The 14,571-nt window shown below is 43.9% G+C and overlaps 1 protein-coding gene across 1 annotated transcript in view; it reads left to right on the top strand.

The window, feature by feature from the left end:
- The first annotated feature begins 489 nt into the window (after positions 1-489).
- ppp1r36 (protein phosphatase 1 regulatory subunit 36) overlaps positions 490-14,571 on the top strand; it is a 36,071-nt gene continuing 21,989 nt past the window's right edge. The window contains exons 1-4 of the mRNA XM_078233142.1: positions 490-516; positions 5,499-5,563; positions 7,905-7,976; positions 13,740-13,882. Coding sequence (XP_078089268.1) covers positions 490-516; positions 5,499-5,563; positions 7,905-7,976; positions 13,740-13,882 — 307 coding nt within the window. The remainder of the gene's footprint in view (positions 517-5,498; positions 5,564-7,904; positions 7,977-13,739; positions 13,883-14,571) is intronic.

The raw sequence follows: 14,571 nt of genomic DNA, 5'->3' as shown, positions 1-14,571 counted from the left end.
TATCCCTGTAACGCTGCACGTTTTACCATGGCCAATCCACCTAACCTGTATGTCTTTCGGACTGTGGGAGGAAACTGGAGCATCCAGAGGAAACCCACGCAGACATGGGGAGAATGTGCAAACTCCACACAGACAGTGACCCAAGCCAGGAATCGAACCTGGGTCCCTGGCGTTGTGAGACACCAGTGCTAACCACTGTGCTAACCTGCCACCTAGTACTTCCCCCTCCGGGGTTACCTTTTTCCTGGGGAGGGAGAGTTTTACTCTACGCTGCTCCGGGGTTATCACAATTCCAGGAAGGTTACTCTCCCATTGGGGTTGTTACTGTCAGTCCTAGTGGGGACTCTTACACTGAGCCCTTTGCGGTGGGGGAGGGCTTGGCTTCTCTTTGCTCGGCAATTGTTACTCTGTTCCTGGAATGGTTGCTTGCTGCGGTTGCCAGGATACCGATGTAAACAGCATGTGTGGAGTTGCGGTTGTATGGGAAGGATGGACGGCTATCTCGAACTGGACCAGGTGAGAACTGGGGAAAGATTGGGAGAGAAGCCGCTAGTCAAGGCGAGGCGAGCGGGGAAGGGGCTGAGGAGCTCCCGCTGGGGAGATATCTCTCACTCAGCTCCACAACTCACGGTGCAACTCGCGGGCTTTAATAATGGGACAACTTAATGAAACATAGCGGGGGTTTAAATTCTAAACATTCACCATTAGCCTTGACTCTAAACCCTAACCACAAAACTAAACACAGATACTAACCCTAAAACCCAACCCTAAAACCCAACCCTAATCATGATCTTAAACATCATGCTGAAAAATCACTGGAACTTTTAGAACTATGGTATTAACATTTAACTACACGTGTTGGAGGTACTCAGTTCCTATTTTAGTACAGACTCTGTGTAGGATTGTACAAACTGCTCATAGCGGTGTCTGTGTAATAGCGCATTAAAAAAGATAAAATACATGGATTATCCAACTCAAACCACTAAACCCAAAACTTAAAATCCAATCACTAACCCTTGACCCTAAGTGAAAAGGTGTCCAACTTTACATACAGTCCTTGCATAGTGCATGATCTTGAGACTTGGAGAGGGTGCATAGACTAATCTCCAGTGTAAAACATTTTAGTTATCAAGAAATGATACAAGAGTTGAACTTGTATAGAGAAGGGGAGACTGAGAGGTGATCTGATTGAGGTTTATAAAACAATAACAGGATTTAATTGTGTGATGTCACCAGGGGCCGGGCACTTTGCTAGTTTAAGTAGAGTTCTCTCAGTTCAATAACTCAAAGTTGTCCAGATACAATATAAAGATGAATGTTTATTTAAAGATTTTCAGACACTCATCAAAACAGAAAAAATAGGAAATAAATACCTAGCTCTTCCTCAAGCCTAACTCTCCACACAGTTCTACACACAGCAAATCCTTCCCTCTCCAGTGCTGGTTCCTCTCATTCACAAGTGATCTTCTTCCTTTATCAGGGCTCAGTACTCTGCTTATATAGCCTGATAAGGCTGTACAGCCCATCCTCGGTGCACTGATTCCTCATCAGTCTGCCATGTGACTTCCATCTTGGTAGGTATATCTCTTATCCAGAAACTGGAGGATATTGGGAGGGAAATTCTGCCCTTTCAGCACACAGCCCCTGGTGACACCACAATTACGATACAGTTGACTGATTGTTCTAATTAATAATATTAGGGAGAAATGTGGATCGCTGAAACACTGCCAACTCATGCCCTAATATCACCCTGGATTAATTCACCACGTCCAGGCGATCACATGGTGGTGTGAGGAGTACAAGATGCCAGAATTCGTGTGGGACAGGCTGGATTGACCAGAGGGCCTTAGTGTTAATGCATTCCTATCAGTTCTCCTGGTCATTATTGTTGGATGAGATGTTAAAGTGAGATACCATCGCCATATTTCGAAAAAGAGCAGGGGAATTCTCCCCAACTTTGGTATAGGCTATGCTGAATTCTCCCTCAGTGTATCCGAACAGGCGCTGGAGTGTGGCGACTAGAGGATTTTCACAGTAACTTCATTGCAGTGTTAATGTAAGCCTACTTGTGACACTAACAAATAAACTTAGAAAAACTTTAAACTCAACCAAAAGAAAATCAGATCATTATCACATTGTTTCTCGGAGCTTGCTGGGTACGAATTAGCTGCCATGTTTCCTACCTTACAGCAGTTACTGCAGCTTCAATGGCTGTAAAGCACTTTGAGACATCCTGAGGTTGTGAAAACCACAATAGAAATACAAATCTTTATAATTTTTGCAAATAATATGTCGTGTCACATAAAAGGAGAGTAGACTGTGATTGTTTAATAAGGAGTGACCTTTTTGAGGTGGCAGTGCCTGTTTCTTTTCTATCCTTCCCTCTCAGCCCAGTTTACCTGAAGACTTCATGACTCTGAGTTCCTATGTGGCAATGCCATGGAAAACTGGCTGATAATAAGTAACAGCATCTGTGTTTGTTATAAGATAATCACATTGTGATGTCTGAAGCTGCCACCAGCAGTGCTATCGAGTGGCACTTACTCAGCAATAACCTGCTCACTGACGCTCAGCCTGGGTTCCACCAGGGCCACTCAGCTTCTAACCTTATTGGTCCAAACATGGATAGAAGAGTTGAACTCAAGTGGTGAGGTGAGTGAGAGTGGCTGCCCTTGACATCAATGGCATTTGCCTGAGTGTGGCCCGAGGAAAATTGAAGTCCGTGGCAATCGGGAAACCTGTCTGCTGGCTGGGGTCATACCTGGCACAAAGGAAGACGGTTGTGGTTACAGAGGCCAACTCTCTCAACCTCAGGTCATTGTTGCAGGAGTTCCTCAGGGTATTATCCGAAGCCACCTTCAGCTGCTTAAATGACCTTCCCTCTATAATAAATATTGTGAGCAGTTTTGGGCCCCATATCTAAGAAAGGATGTGCTGGCCTTGGAAAGGGTCCAGGGGACGTTCACAAGAATGATTCCTGGAATGAAGAGCTTGTCGTATGAGGAACGGTTGAGGACTCTGGGTCTGTACACGTTAGAGTTTAGAAGGATGAGGGGGGATCTTATTGAAACTTACAGGATACTGCGAGGCCTGGATAGAGTGGACGTGGAAAGGACGTTTCCACTAGTAGGAAAAATTAGAACCAGAGGGCACAACCTCAGGCTAAAGGGACGATCCTTTAAAACAGAAATGAGGAGGAACTTCTTCAGCCAGAGAGTGGTGAATCTGTGGAACCCTTTGCCACAGAAGGCTGTGGAGGCCAGGTCATGAGTGTCTTTAAGTCAGAGATAGATAGGTTCTTGATTAATAAGGGATCAGGGGTTATGGGGAAAAGGCAGGAGAATGGGGATGAGAAAAATATCAGCCGTGATTGAATGGCGGAGCGGACTCGATGGGCCAAGTGGCCTAATTCTGCTCCTATGTCTTATGGTCTAATAAAGTCAGAATTTGCTGATGATTGCACAATGTTCAGTACCGTTTGCAGCTCCTCAGATGCTGCATGCAGCAAAACCTGGACAAAAGTCAGGCTTGGGCTGAAAAGTGGCAAGTAAAATTTGTGCCATAGAGGTCCCAAGCAATGACCATCTCCAACAAAGAGAATCTAATTATCTCCCCTTCAACATTCAACAACATTACCATCTCTGAATTCCCCCTCCATCAACATCCTGGGGACTACCATTGACCAGAAACTAAACTGGACCAACCAACTTTTACAGATGCCCCATAGAAAGCATTCTTTCTGGTTGTATCACAGCTTGGTATGGCTCCTGCTCTGCCCAAGACCGCAAGGATCTACAGAAGGTCGTGAATGTAGCCCAATCCATCGCGCAAACCAGCCTCCCATCCATTGACTCTGTCCACACTTCCCGCTGCCTCGGCAAAGCAGCCAGCAAAATTAAGGACCCCACGCACCCCGGACATTCTCTCTTCCACCTTCTTCCTTCGGGAAAAAGATACAGAAGTCTGAGATCATGTACCAACTGACTCAAGAACAGCTTCTTCCCTGCTGCTGTCAGACTTTTGAATGGACTTACCTTGCATTAAGTTGATCTTTCTCTACACCCTAGCTATGACTGTAACACTACATTCTGCACTCTCTCGTTTCCTTCTCTGTGAACGGTATGCTTTGTCTGTATAGCGTGCAAGAAACAATACTTTTCACTGTATGTTAATACATGTGACAATAATAAATCAAATCAAATATAAATACTGTGGCGTCAAGAGCAGGGCAGAGGCTGGGAATCCTGTGGCGAGTACATGGGTGAGTCAACTGCATGTAAATGAGTAGTTTTCGTCAGTATCGATCAAAGAGAAGGACGATGAGTCTGGGGAAGGGTGTGTAGATAGTTTGGGCCATGTTGAGTTCAAAAAGGGGAAGTATTGGGGTATACAGGTCACTGAAAGTGGCAATGTAGGTAGAGAAGGTAGTCAGAAGGCATACGGCATGCTTGCCTTCATCGGCCGGGGTATTGAATTTAAAAATTGGCAAGTCATGTTGCAGCTTTATAGAACCTTTGTTAGGCCGCACTTGGAATATAGTGTTCAATTCTGGTCGTCACACTGCCAGAAGGATGTGGAGGCTTTGGAGAGGGCACAGAAAAGATTTACCAGGATGTTGCCCGGTATGGAGGGCATCAGCTATGAGGAGAGGTTGGAGAAACTTGGTTTGTTCTCACTGGAACAATGGAGGTTGAGGGGCGACCTGATAGAAGTCTACAAGATTATGAGGGGCATGGACAGAGTGGATAGTCAGAAGCTTTTTCCGAGGGTGGAAGAGTCAATTACTCGGGGGCACAGGTTTAAGGTGCGAGGGGCAAGGTTTAAAGGAGATGTACGAGGCAGATTTTTTTACACAGAGAGTGGTGGGTGCCTGGAACTCATTGCCGGGGGAGGTAGTGGGAGCAGATACAATAGTGATTTTTAAGGGGAGTCTGGACAAATACATGAATAGGATGGGAATGGAGGGATATGATCCCCAGAAGGGTAGGGGGTTTAGTTCAGTCGGGCAGTATAGTCGGTGAAGGCTTGGAGGGCCGAAGGGCCTGTTCCTGTGCTGTAATCTTCTTTGTTCTTTGTATGCTTGACCTCCAAGCTCAAATTGCCCCTGCCTGGCACTGCTGTCCTCTAGGAACACTGTCTTTTCATAGCCAATGGAAATAGAACTGACCCTTTGTACCCAATAGGATTAATCTTTGCTGTCCAACAACTTACTGTAGACATCTCCAATTTTTTTATACAACTGAAAGACCAAAGGTTTGATAGAAAGTAAAAGAAACACAGTTTTGTTAAATATTCCTGTGATTTTTCTCCGGCGTTTCGCTCCGAGTATTCTCCAGAAGATTAATCTTCAATCCCTGGAGACTCCAGGACAATCCTAGAAGGCCGGCAAGACAAGGGTGTATTGCTGATATCTTGACCCTTTTATTCTTTATTTTGTGATACCCTGTTGCAAATCTTATGGATTCATTTTCCAAATTGGGCTATGTGTGTTTTTGCAGCTGATTGCCGCTGTACCGGCACATTGGGTCTGGAAGGACGACACAAACACGCTCGAGTTGGTCAGGTAAGTGATTTAACCCGTTCTGTACTAAATGCTGCCCGCTGCCTTCGTCCCCTATAGGGTTGTTCAATCACTTGTTTCAGGAAAAGACTGATGGAAATTCTGACCTTGCCCCTGTGCACCGTCCAGTCTGGTCCAAAAATCATTTTCATTTCTGTCTGTCAACACTTCCAATTTAAAATTCTCATTCCGCACTCCTCCTTATCTTTGTCATCTCTTCCAGACCTACAATCCTCTGAGATCTTTGTGCTTCTCTAATCCTGCCCACTTGTGCGTTCTCAATTTAATTTGCTCCAACATTGGTGACTGTGCCTTCAGCTGCCTGGGCTGCAAGAATTTCCTCCCGAAACCTCGGTATCCCACTTCCCTCCTTTTGAGACACTCCTTAAAATCTATCTCTTTGACCAAGCTTTTGGTCACATGTCCTAATATCTCTTTTTTTCTCACAGCTCACTGCGTCCGATATGAATGCAGTTGAGTTACAAGGGAGATCATCACAAGGGCGGTAGTTTTTGGAAGATCTTTTGTGTACAAGTTTGTATGGGCACTGGACCAGAATCCCACATTCCGGATGCTCCGGTTTCCTCCCACAGTCCAAAGGTGTGCAGGTTAGGTGAATTGGCCGTGCTAAATTCTCCCTCAGTGTACCTGAACAGACGCCGGAGTGTGGCGACTAGGGGATTTTCACAGTAACTTCATTGCAGTGTGAATGTAAGATACTTGTGACACTAATAAATAAACTTTACTTTATCAGGAAGCCAGACTAGACCCTAATAATTTTTTCTATTTTGGCATAAAATGTGAGGATAAGGTGTTTCACTCCAGGAGTAATTCCACTGACAAATTAGGGATCTTTTAAAACAAAAACAAACTTTATTTAATAACACAGTTTAAGTATAACTCTAACAAAATGAAGCAACTTAACAGCGGAACAATAGTTAAAAATATGAAGGGAAACAACTTTAATTTCTAACAACACAATTTCTGTTCCAAGTAAGCAACATCCTCTTACAGACTTAAAACCCCATTTTAAATACAGTTAGCAACCATAAATATACTTGCTATAAAGGATGTAGTCAGCCTTGATGCTTTCAGAGAGAGATTTTGCGTTTCAGAGCAGCTTGCAGACCTCTGACTTTAAACAAACCCCAGCCAGAACTGAAAGCTGTTTTTCTCTGCTACATACCTAGCTCCTCCCATTAACCACATTATCACATGACCCTGTCAATCAACCTAATCAGAAACCCCAGGAGAAACCTTCATTTATAAACAAAAAATCATTCGCGCTCTCCTAAGTATACAGTAGATGGCTAGGATGAGTATTTAGCTACTCTCCCAGCATCTGAGCTGCTTTTCCTGCAGATATACTGACTGCCTGTAGAAAAAATCTGAATTGCAAAACATTGCCCTTAAACATAAAAAATCTATAGCAACTAATATTGTTATACCTCCCCGTTAAAAGACATGAACTAACAATGTGAGAACATGGCTTCACTTTCCAAAGTTTTATCGGACGCAGTGAGCTGTGATGAAAAAAGAGACATTAGGACATGTGACCAAAAGCTTGGTTAAAGAGATAAATTTTAAGGAGTGTCTTAAAAGAGGGAAGTGGGATACAGAGGTTTAAGGAGGCAGCTGAAGGCACAGTTGCCAATGTTGGAGCGAATAAAAGTTTTGCACACTACTACTACTCTTATTATATGTAAGCATGCAAATCTAACAGTTAGCATGGTCCAGTTCAGTCCTTCTTGTCCACCATTGAATGTTCCATCCTTCTTCATCAATGTGATGATAAAGCATCTGCAATCACGTTCTCTCTTCCTGCCAGGCGTATAACCTTCAAATTAAATAGCTGAAATAATACGCTCCATCTATACAGTATTTTTAGATTGTGGTGGTGAGCTGCCTTCTTGAACCTCTGCAGTACATGTGGTGTAGGTACACCCACAGTGCTGATAAGGAGGGAGTTCCAGGACTTTGACCCAGCGACAGTGAAAGAACGGTGGTATATTTCCAAGTCAGGATGGTGAATGACTTGGAGGGGGAACTTGCAGGTGGTGGTGTTCCCATGCGCCTGCTGCCGTTGTCCTTCTAGATGGTAGTGGTTGTGGGTTCAGAAGGTGCTATCGATGGAGGTTTGGTGAGTTGTTGTTTCCTATATTGTGACAGTGATTATACTTTAGAAGTATTTAATTGGTTGTAAAATGATTTGTGACATTCTGAGGTTGTGAAAGGCACTATAAAATGCAAGTGTTTTCATTTGCTCTGAGTGTAAGACAGAGAGCTTGCTTCTTGTCCAACTTTAATTCCTGCCAACTTTAATATCCATGTTTTTGTTTTGCAGTTTGTCATCATCAGCAGATGCTAAAGGCAAAGTTCGACACACTTTGGATCCTCTGAACCAAGTGTTTCAGGAGTGAGTGAAAAACTTGCAGAAATAATAAGAGTGTAAGAAATAGGAGCTGGATTCGGCCATCCGGTCTCCTGAGCCTGCACCATTCAATAAGATCATGGCTGAACTTGGACAGAAACTCCACTTTCCCACATAATTCATGATCCCGTTGTCTACATTGGTCTCAAAGATCTGTTGATGTCAGCCTGAATATACTCAGTAAATGAACTGAGCCCTCTAACCCCAAAAATTCCCAAACACTTTAGTTAAAGAAATTTCCACGCACCATAATCCAAAATAGCCAACTCCTTATCCTGAGATTGTGCTCCCATGTTCTAGATTCCCCAGTCAGGAAACAACCTATCAGTATCTCTCTGTCAAGCCCCATAAGATTTTTATGTTTTCATGAAATCACCTCTTATTCTTTGACTATCAACCTATTCTACTAAAGCTTTCCTTGCAGGACGGTCCTTTCATCCTCGTAATCAATCTGGTAAATCTTCATTACACCCTTTTAAAGGTACATGTTTCCTTAGGTATGGAGACCAATTGCACTCCAGGTATTTTGGTAAGGCTATTGCTCATGGTAAATATCCAGTTGTTCATATTCCAGAAGGGAAACTTGAAACAACTGCCCTCATGTTTGTTTGTGCAATTTGTACATTATGAGGAGAGGTTTTGAACTTCAGAAACGATTTCCTCGACTACTCATGGTTTTATAGCAAAGTAAAGATTTATTAAGAAAGAGAAAGAAACAATAAAATAAAATAGAATTACACTTAAGAAAGACAATGATTATACGTTGGAAGGATTTAATTGGTTGTAAAATGCTTTGTGACATTCTGAGGTTGTGAAAGGCCCTATGAAAATGCAAATGCTTTTGTTTTTTCTGAGTGTAACACTGAGGGCGTGCTTTGTGTCCAGCTCTTGTCCCTGCCAATTTTAATATCCATGATTATGTTTTGCAATTTGCTACCAGTAGCAGATGCTAAAGACAAAAGGTCTTCACACAGTACGAATACAGTTCCAAATAATCTTAATTTAACTACCTTCAGAGCTAATCTTCCACAATCTGTTCAGCAACACCTGACAGATTTTAAGATCTATTAAAATATGGTAATGTTTACTACACGGTGCCTTTAATTCTCTCTTGGGGAGACCTCTGAGGTACTAGCAGTTGGCTTTTCAGATCTGGCTTCATTCACACTGCATGTTGGGTGTTTGACAGTGATTCTGGCTGTCTACTGAGATCACCTTCATAGGTGTTGGTACCTCCTTAAATGCATTATTTTTCTTTGATCTCACCCAGGATCTTTAGAACTGGTCTCACCCAGGTTTGATTAATTTCATCGTGGGGCGGGCACGGTGACACAGTGGTTAGCACTGCTGCCTCACAGCACCAGGGACCCGGGTTCGATTCCCAGCTTGGGTCACTTGTCTGTGTGGAGTTTGTACATTTTCCCCGTGTCTGCATGGGTTTCCGCTGGGTGCTCCGGGTTCCTCCCACAATCCAAAGATGTGCGGGTTAGGTGGATTGGCCAGGCTAAATTGCCTCTTAGTGTCGGGGGACTAGCTAGGGTAAATGCATTGGGTTTTGGGGATAAGGGTCTGGGTGGGATTGTGGTCGGTGCAGACTCGATGGGCCGAATGGCCTCCTTCTGCACTGTAGGATTCTATGATCTCTTTACTTTAGCTTTTAGAATTTAATAGAAAAGTAAACTCACTCTGCCCATACTTTACCTATGATACATTTCCTTCATAACTCGCATACCTTCTCCTTCGAATCACAACAACCCATTCAAATCTATTCATGCTCTGTAATCACCTTTATTAAATTACCTTAGGTAAATGTCTGTTTGAAGTCCTGCTGAGCTCAGTAACATATCAAACCCCCAGTTTACAGCCACCCTGCCCCTTGCTTTAATTACTATCCATTTTCCCTAATTGTTTAAAAATATGACAAGAATACTACCAACAAAAAAAACACAATTTCTTCGGTTTTCGCACAGGTTTTCTTGATATATAATTGCAGTAAGACTTGTTTACGAGTAGTTGCTCAGTAATAATACATGAGTTAAATTTTTCTGAAAACACAGACATGTTGATGAAACTTCTCACCTTGAAGACAAACGCAAGAATACCAAATTTCAAAAGATCACAACAATTTATGCTATAGGAGGGAGGATGCTGATTGGTGATTCTGCGATTGGGCAGCACTTGCTGAACAATCCTGAGTGTGCTAATCGTTACCGTAACAACTAATCTTGGCTCATAAAATGGCTCATTTACGCTTGTTAGAAGTGACATAGATTCATACACAGGGACCCAATGTCTGCAAACTAAAGGAATATGTTTAAACTTTCCACCATTTTTGAATTACCCAGGAGCGTGGGGAGCCTATAGTTCCCCATTGCTTTCTCCATGACAATGTCTTGGCCAATCAGAGTTGACTTGTCAATCAATCAGAACCCTTTTGTCCTGTAGTATGAAATTGTTGTGGTCATTTGAAAATTGACATTCTTGAGTTTGTTCTGATGAGTGTAAGATGAAAAGCTTCAACAGCATGTCTCTCTTTTCAGCAAGACTTCCTTACTCTAATACCTCAAACCACTTACAATAAAGGCTAACATACCATCTGCCTTCTTAATTACTTGCAGTACCTGCATGTTAACTTTCTGTAATTTTTATAGAGATCTCTCTGAATGCCAACATTTACTTTCCCTTTATAAAGAATATTCTATTTTCCCTACACTTCTCTGCATGATACCCTATCTGCTGGCCTCTTTCCCATTCACTAACCTGCTTATGTCCTGTGCCTCCTCATATTCCTCCTTCATACTTTCCTAACCAGCTTTGCATCGTCAGCAACCTTGGATATGTTACACTCAGCCTTCTCATTTAAGCCACTGATATAAACTGTAAACTTGTAGAGAGCCGAATACGGCTCCTTATAACAGCTCACTGGTCACAACCTGCCAAGCTGCAGCTGCAGGGGATGGTAGTATCGTGGTTATGTCACTGGGTTAGTAGTTCAAACAGCTGTATGAATGAGTTCGAGATATGTGTTCAAACCCCACCACAGCTCCTGAGAAATCTAAATTCTGTGACTGAATAAATCTAAAAATTAAAACAGATGCTCGTGGACTGTTGTAAAAACCCATCTGGTTCACTAATGTCCTTTAGGGAAGGAAATCTACCGTCCTTACCTGATCTGGCCTATATGTGACTCCAGATCTACAGCAATGTGGTTGACTCTTAACTGCCCTTGGAAATGGCCTAGCGAGCCACTCAGTTAAAGTGCAATAACTGTAGACCTTGCTAGAGATGCCTATATCTTGAGTGACTTAAAAAAAAGTGACCTGCTTCTTCCTACCCTCTGTTTCTGTCTATTAACCAATCCTAAAGCCATGCCAATATTTCATCTCCAATCCAAAAAAGCCTGATTTTGTGCAATAACCTTTTACATTAATTACACTTTATCCAACACTTCCTGAAAATCCAATTTTCTTCATATCCACTGATTGCCTCTTTTCTACCCTCCGAGTTACACGCTCAGTAAACTCTACTAAATTCACCAAACATGATTTCCCTTCCAAAAAAAGTGTATCAACTCTGGCTAATCATATTGAGATTTTCCAAGTGTTCCATTGCCATGTCCTCATGAGTAGATTGTTGAATTTTCCCTGCTACCTGATGCCAAGATTTCTCCCTCCCTCCTTTCCGAAATAAGCAGTGGTATGTTTTCTGCTTTCCGATCCACAGAGAACATTCGCGAACCGAAAGAATTTTGGGAGATCAAACCATTGCATCCACGACCTGTTTAACTACCCACAGAGTCACACAATCGTTACAGCTCAGAAGTATGCCAGTTGGCCCACCGGCTCTCCAAACCAGCATCATGACTTAGTGCCATCCCCTTGCCGCTTCCCCGGACCCCTGCACCTTGTTTCTATTCGAACAATCATCCAACGCCCTCTCGAATGCCTCGATTGAACCTGCCTCCCCCATACTCCCAGGCAGGGCATTCCACACCCCAATCACTCGCTGGGTGAAACTTTTTACTCTCATCACTTTTGCTTCCTTTGCAAATCACTTTAAATTTGTGCCCTCTAGTTCTTGATCCTTTTATGAGGGTGAACAGTTTCTCCCTGTCTTTCTCTGTCCAGCCTCTTCATGATTTTGAACATCTCTATCTAATCTCCTCTCAGCCTTCTTCTCTTTAATGAGTCCCAATCTCTCCAATCTATCCTCATAACTATAGTTTCTCATCCCTGGAACCACTCTTGTAAACTTCTTCTGCGCTCTCTCTTCACATCCTTCCTATAGCGTGGTGCCCAGAACTGTACACAATATTCCAGCTGAGGTCTAACTAGTGTCTTGTATAAGCTCAGTTTATACAAGACACTTTTGATAGAAGTCATCTTTGATAGAATCCGTACATAGAACATAGAACATAGAAACCCTACAGTGCAGAAGGAGGCCATTCGGCCCATCGAGTCTGCACCGACCACAATCCCACCCAGGCCCTACCCCCACATATTTTACCCGCTAATCCCTCTAACCTACGCATCCCAGGACTCTAAGGGACAATTTCCAACCTGGCCAATCAACCTAACCCGCACATCTTTGGACTGTGGGAGGAAACCGGAGCACCCGGAGGAAACCCACGCAGACACGAGGAGAATGTGCAAACTCCACACAGACAGTGACCCGAGCCGGGAATCGAACCCGGGACCCTGGAGCTGTGAAGCAGCAGTGCTAACCACTGTGCTACCGTGCCGCCCAGTACAGTGCAGAAGGAGGCCATACAGTCCATTGAGTCTGCACCGACCCTCCAATAGAGCACTTTACCGAGCCCCATTCCCTTGCTCTGTATCTGTAACCCTACACATTGATCATGGCCGATCCACCTAACCTGCACATCTTTGGACTGTGGGAGGAAACCGGAGCTCCCGGAGGAAACCCATGCAGACACGGGGCAAACGTGCAAACTCCACACAGAGAGTCACCCAAGGCCAGAATTGAACCCGGGTCCCTGGAGCTGTGATGCAGCAGTGCAGCACCACTGTGCTACCGTGCCGCCCTCCTTGCTCTTGTATTCTATGCCCCTATTAATCAAACCCAGAATACTATCTGCTTTATTAACTGCTCTCTCCTCCTGCCTGCCACCTGCAATGATCTATGTACATATATACCCAGGTCCCTCTGCTCCTGCACCCCTTTAAGAACTTTACCCCTTACTTAATATTGTCTCTCCATTTCATTCCTACCAAAATGTATCACCTCACACTTCCCCACATGTACGTCATCTGCCACCAGCTGCCCACTCCACCAGCTTGTTTACTCCGCTCCGTTTGAAGTTCCACACTGTCCTCCTCACAATTTGCAACACTTCCAAGTTTAGTGTCATCCATAAACTTTGAAATTGTCCCCTGCACACCAAGATCGAGATCATTCATATATATCAGGAAAAGCAAGGCTCCCAATACCGACCCCTGGGGATCCCCACTGCAAATATTCTTCCAGCCTGAATAATATCCATTGGCTGTTAGTCCCTGCTCCTATTGTTCAGCCAGTTTTGTATCCACTTTAGTTAAATTTCTGCAGTTACTAGACTGACACTCCAATCTCTTTGGAGGGCCGAAGGGCCTGTTTCCTGTGCTGTACTACAGTACTGAAGGAGTGCTGCACTGCCCAGGGCACTGTCTTTCAGTTTGGTTTTGTTTCTTTTATGAGTTTTTGGAAGGTGCAGGATAATTCAATAATATCTTGTTTTTTGTTTGAAAGCAACTCAAAGACTGGTATTTCCGGGCACAGTATTGTTATCCTCAGGAAAGCGATAAGTGATGGGAAGGTTCTGGGGAATGTAGTTGAAGCCCAGAAATCAGAAGGTCGACGGACTCAGCACGTTACACTCGAAAACATCAAAAGTGAGCATGTGTGTGTAATATTACACAGTTTCTTGTTTCCCTTGTCCCTAGCCTTGTCCCCATTCCTCTTCCAAGGACACCAACTCCCATAAGGGCTGGCATTCCCCCGGGTGTGTCAGCTGTGGTTTAGTGTGGAACGCTTTTGTCTCTCAATCAGAAGGTCAATGATCTAAGTCCCACTCCAGAGACGTAAGCCCAAAGATCCAGGCTGATGCTCCAGTGCAGTGCTGTGTGATCCCAGCCTTTCAGATGAAATACATGAAACTCTGCCTGTTCTCTCAGGTGGATCTAGAAGATTCCATGGACACAATTAGAAGAAGAATCACAGAATTGTTACGGTGCAGAAGGAGGCTATTTGGCCCACCGTGTCTGCACCCGCTCTCCAAATGGGCACCATGGCTTAGTGCCATTCTCCTCCCTTTCCCCCCCGGCCCTGAACATTCCTTCTCTTCGAATGATCATCTAATGCCCTCTTGAATGTCTCGATTGAACCCGTCTGTGGTGAACCATCATTGGTTCCCACTGGATAGTGCTGAGCCAGGGGCTGGCCAGGACTACAAGGATGTACATATGTTACTGTTGGGTTGTGCTATTGTTGCTGTTGGGTTAGGGTGGGGTTGTTACACCTGTGTTTGTTACTGTTGTGGCACATCCCAGTCGGGCTCCGCCTCCTGGGAGAGGTATAAGAG

Source organism: Mustelus asterias, chromosome 18 (assembly GCF_964213995.1).
Source record: "Mustelus asterias chromosome 18, sMusAst1.hap1.1, whole genome shotgun sequence".
NCBI lineage: Eukaryota > Metazoa > Chordata > Chondrichthyes > Carcharhiniformes > Triakidae > Mustelus > Mustelus asterias.
This window is presented reverse-complemented; position numbering and strand designations above follow the sequence as displayed.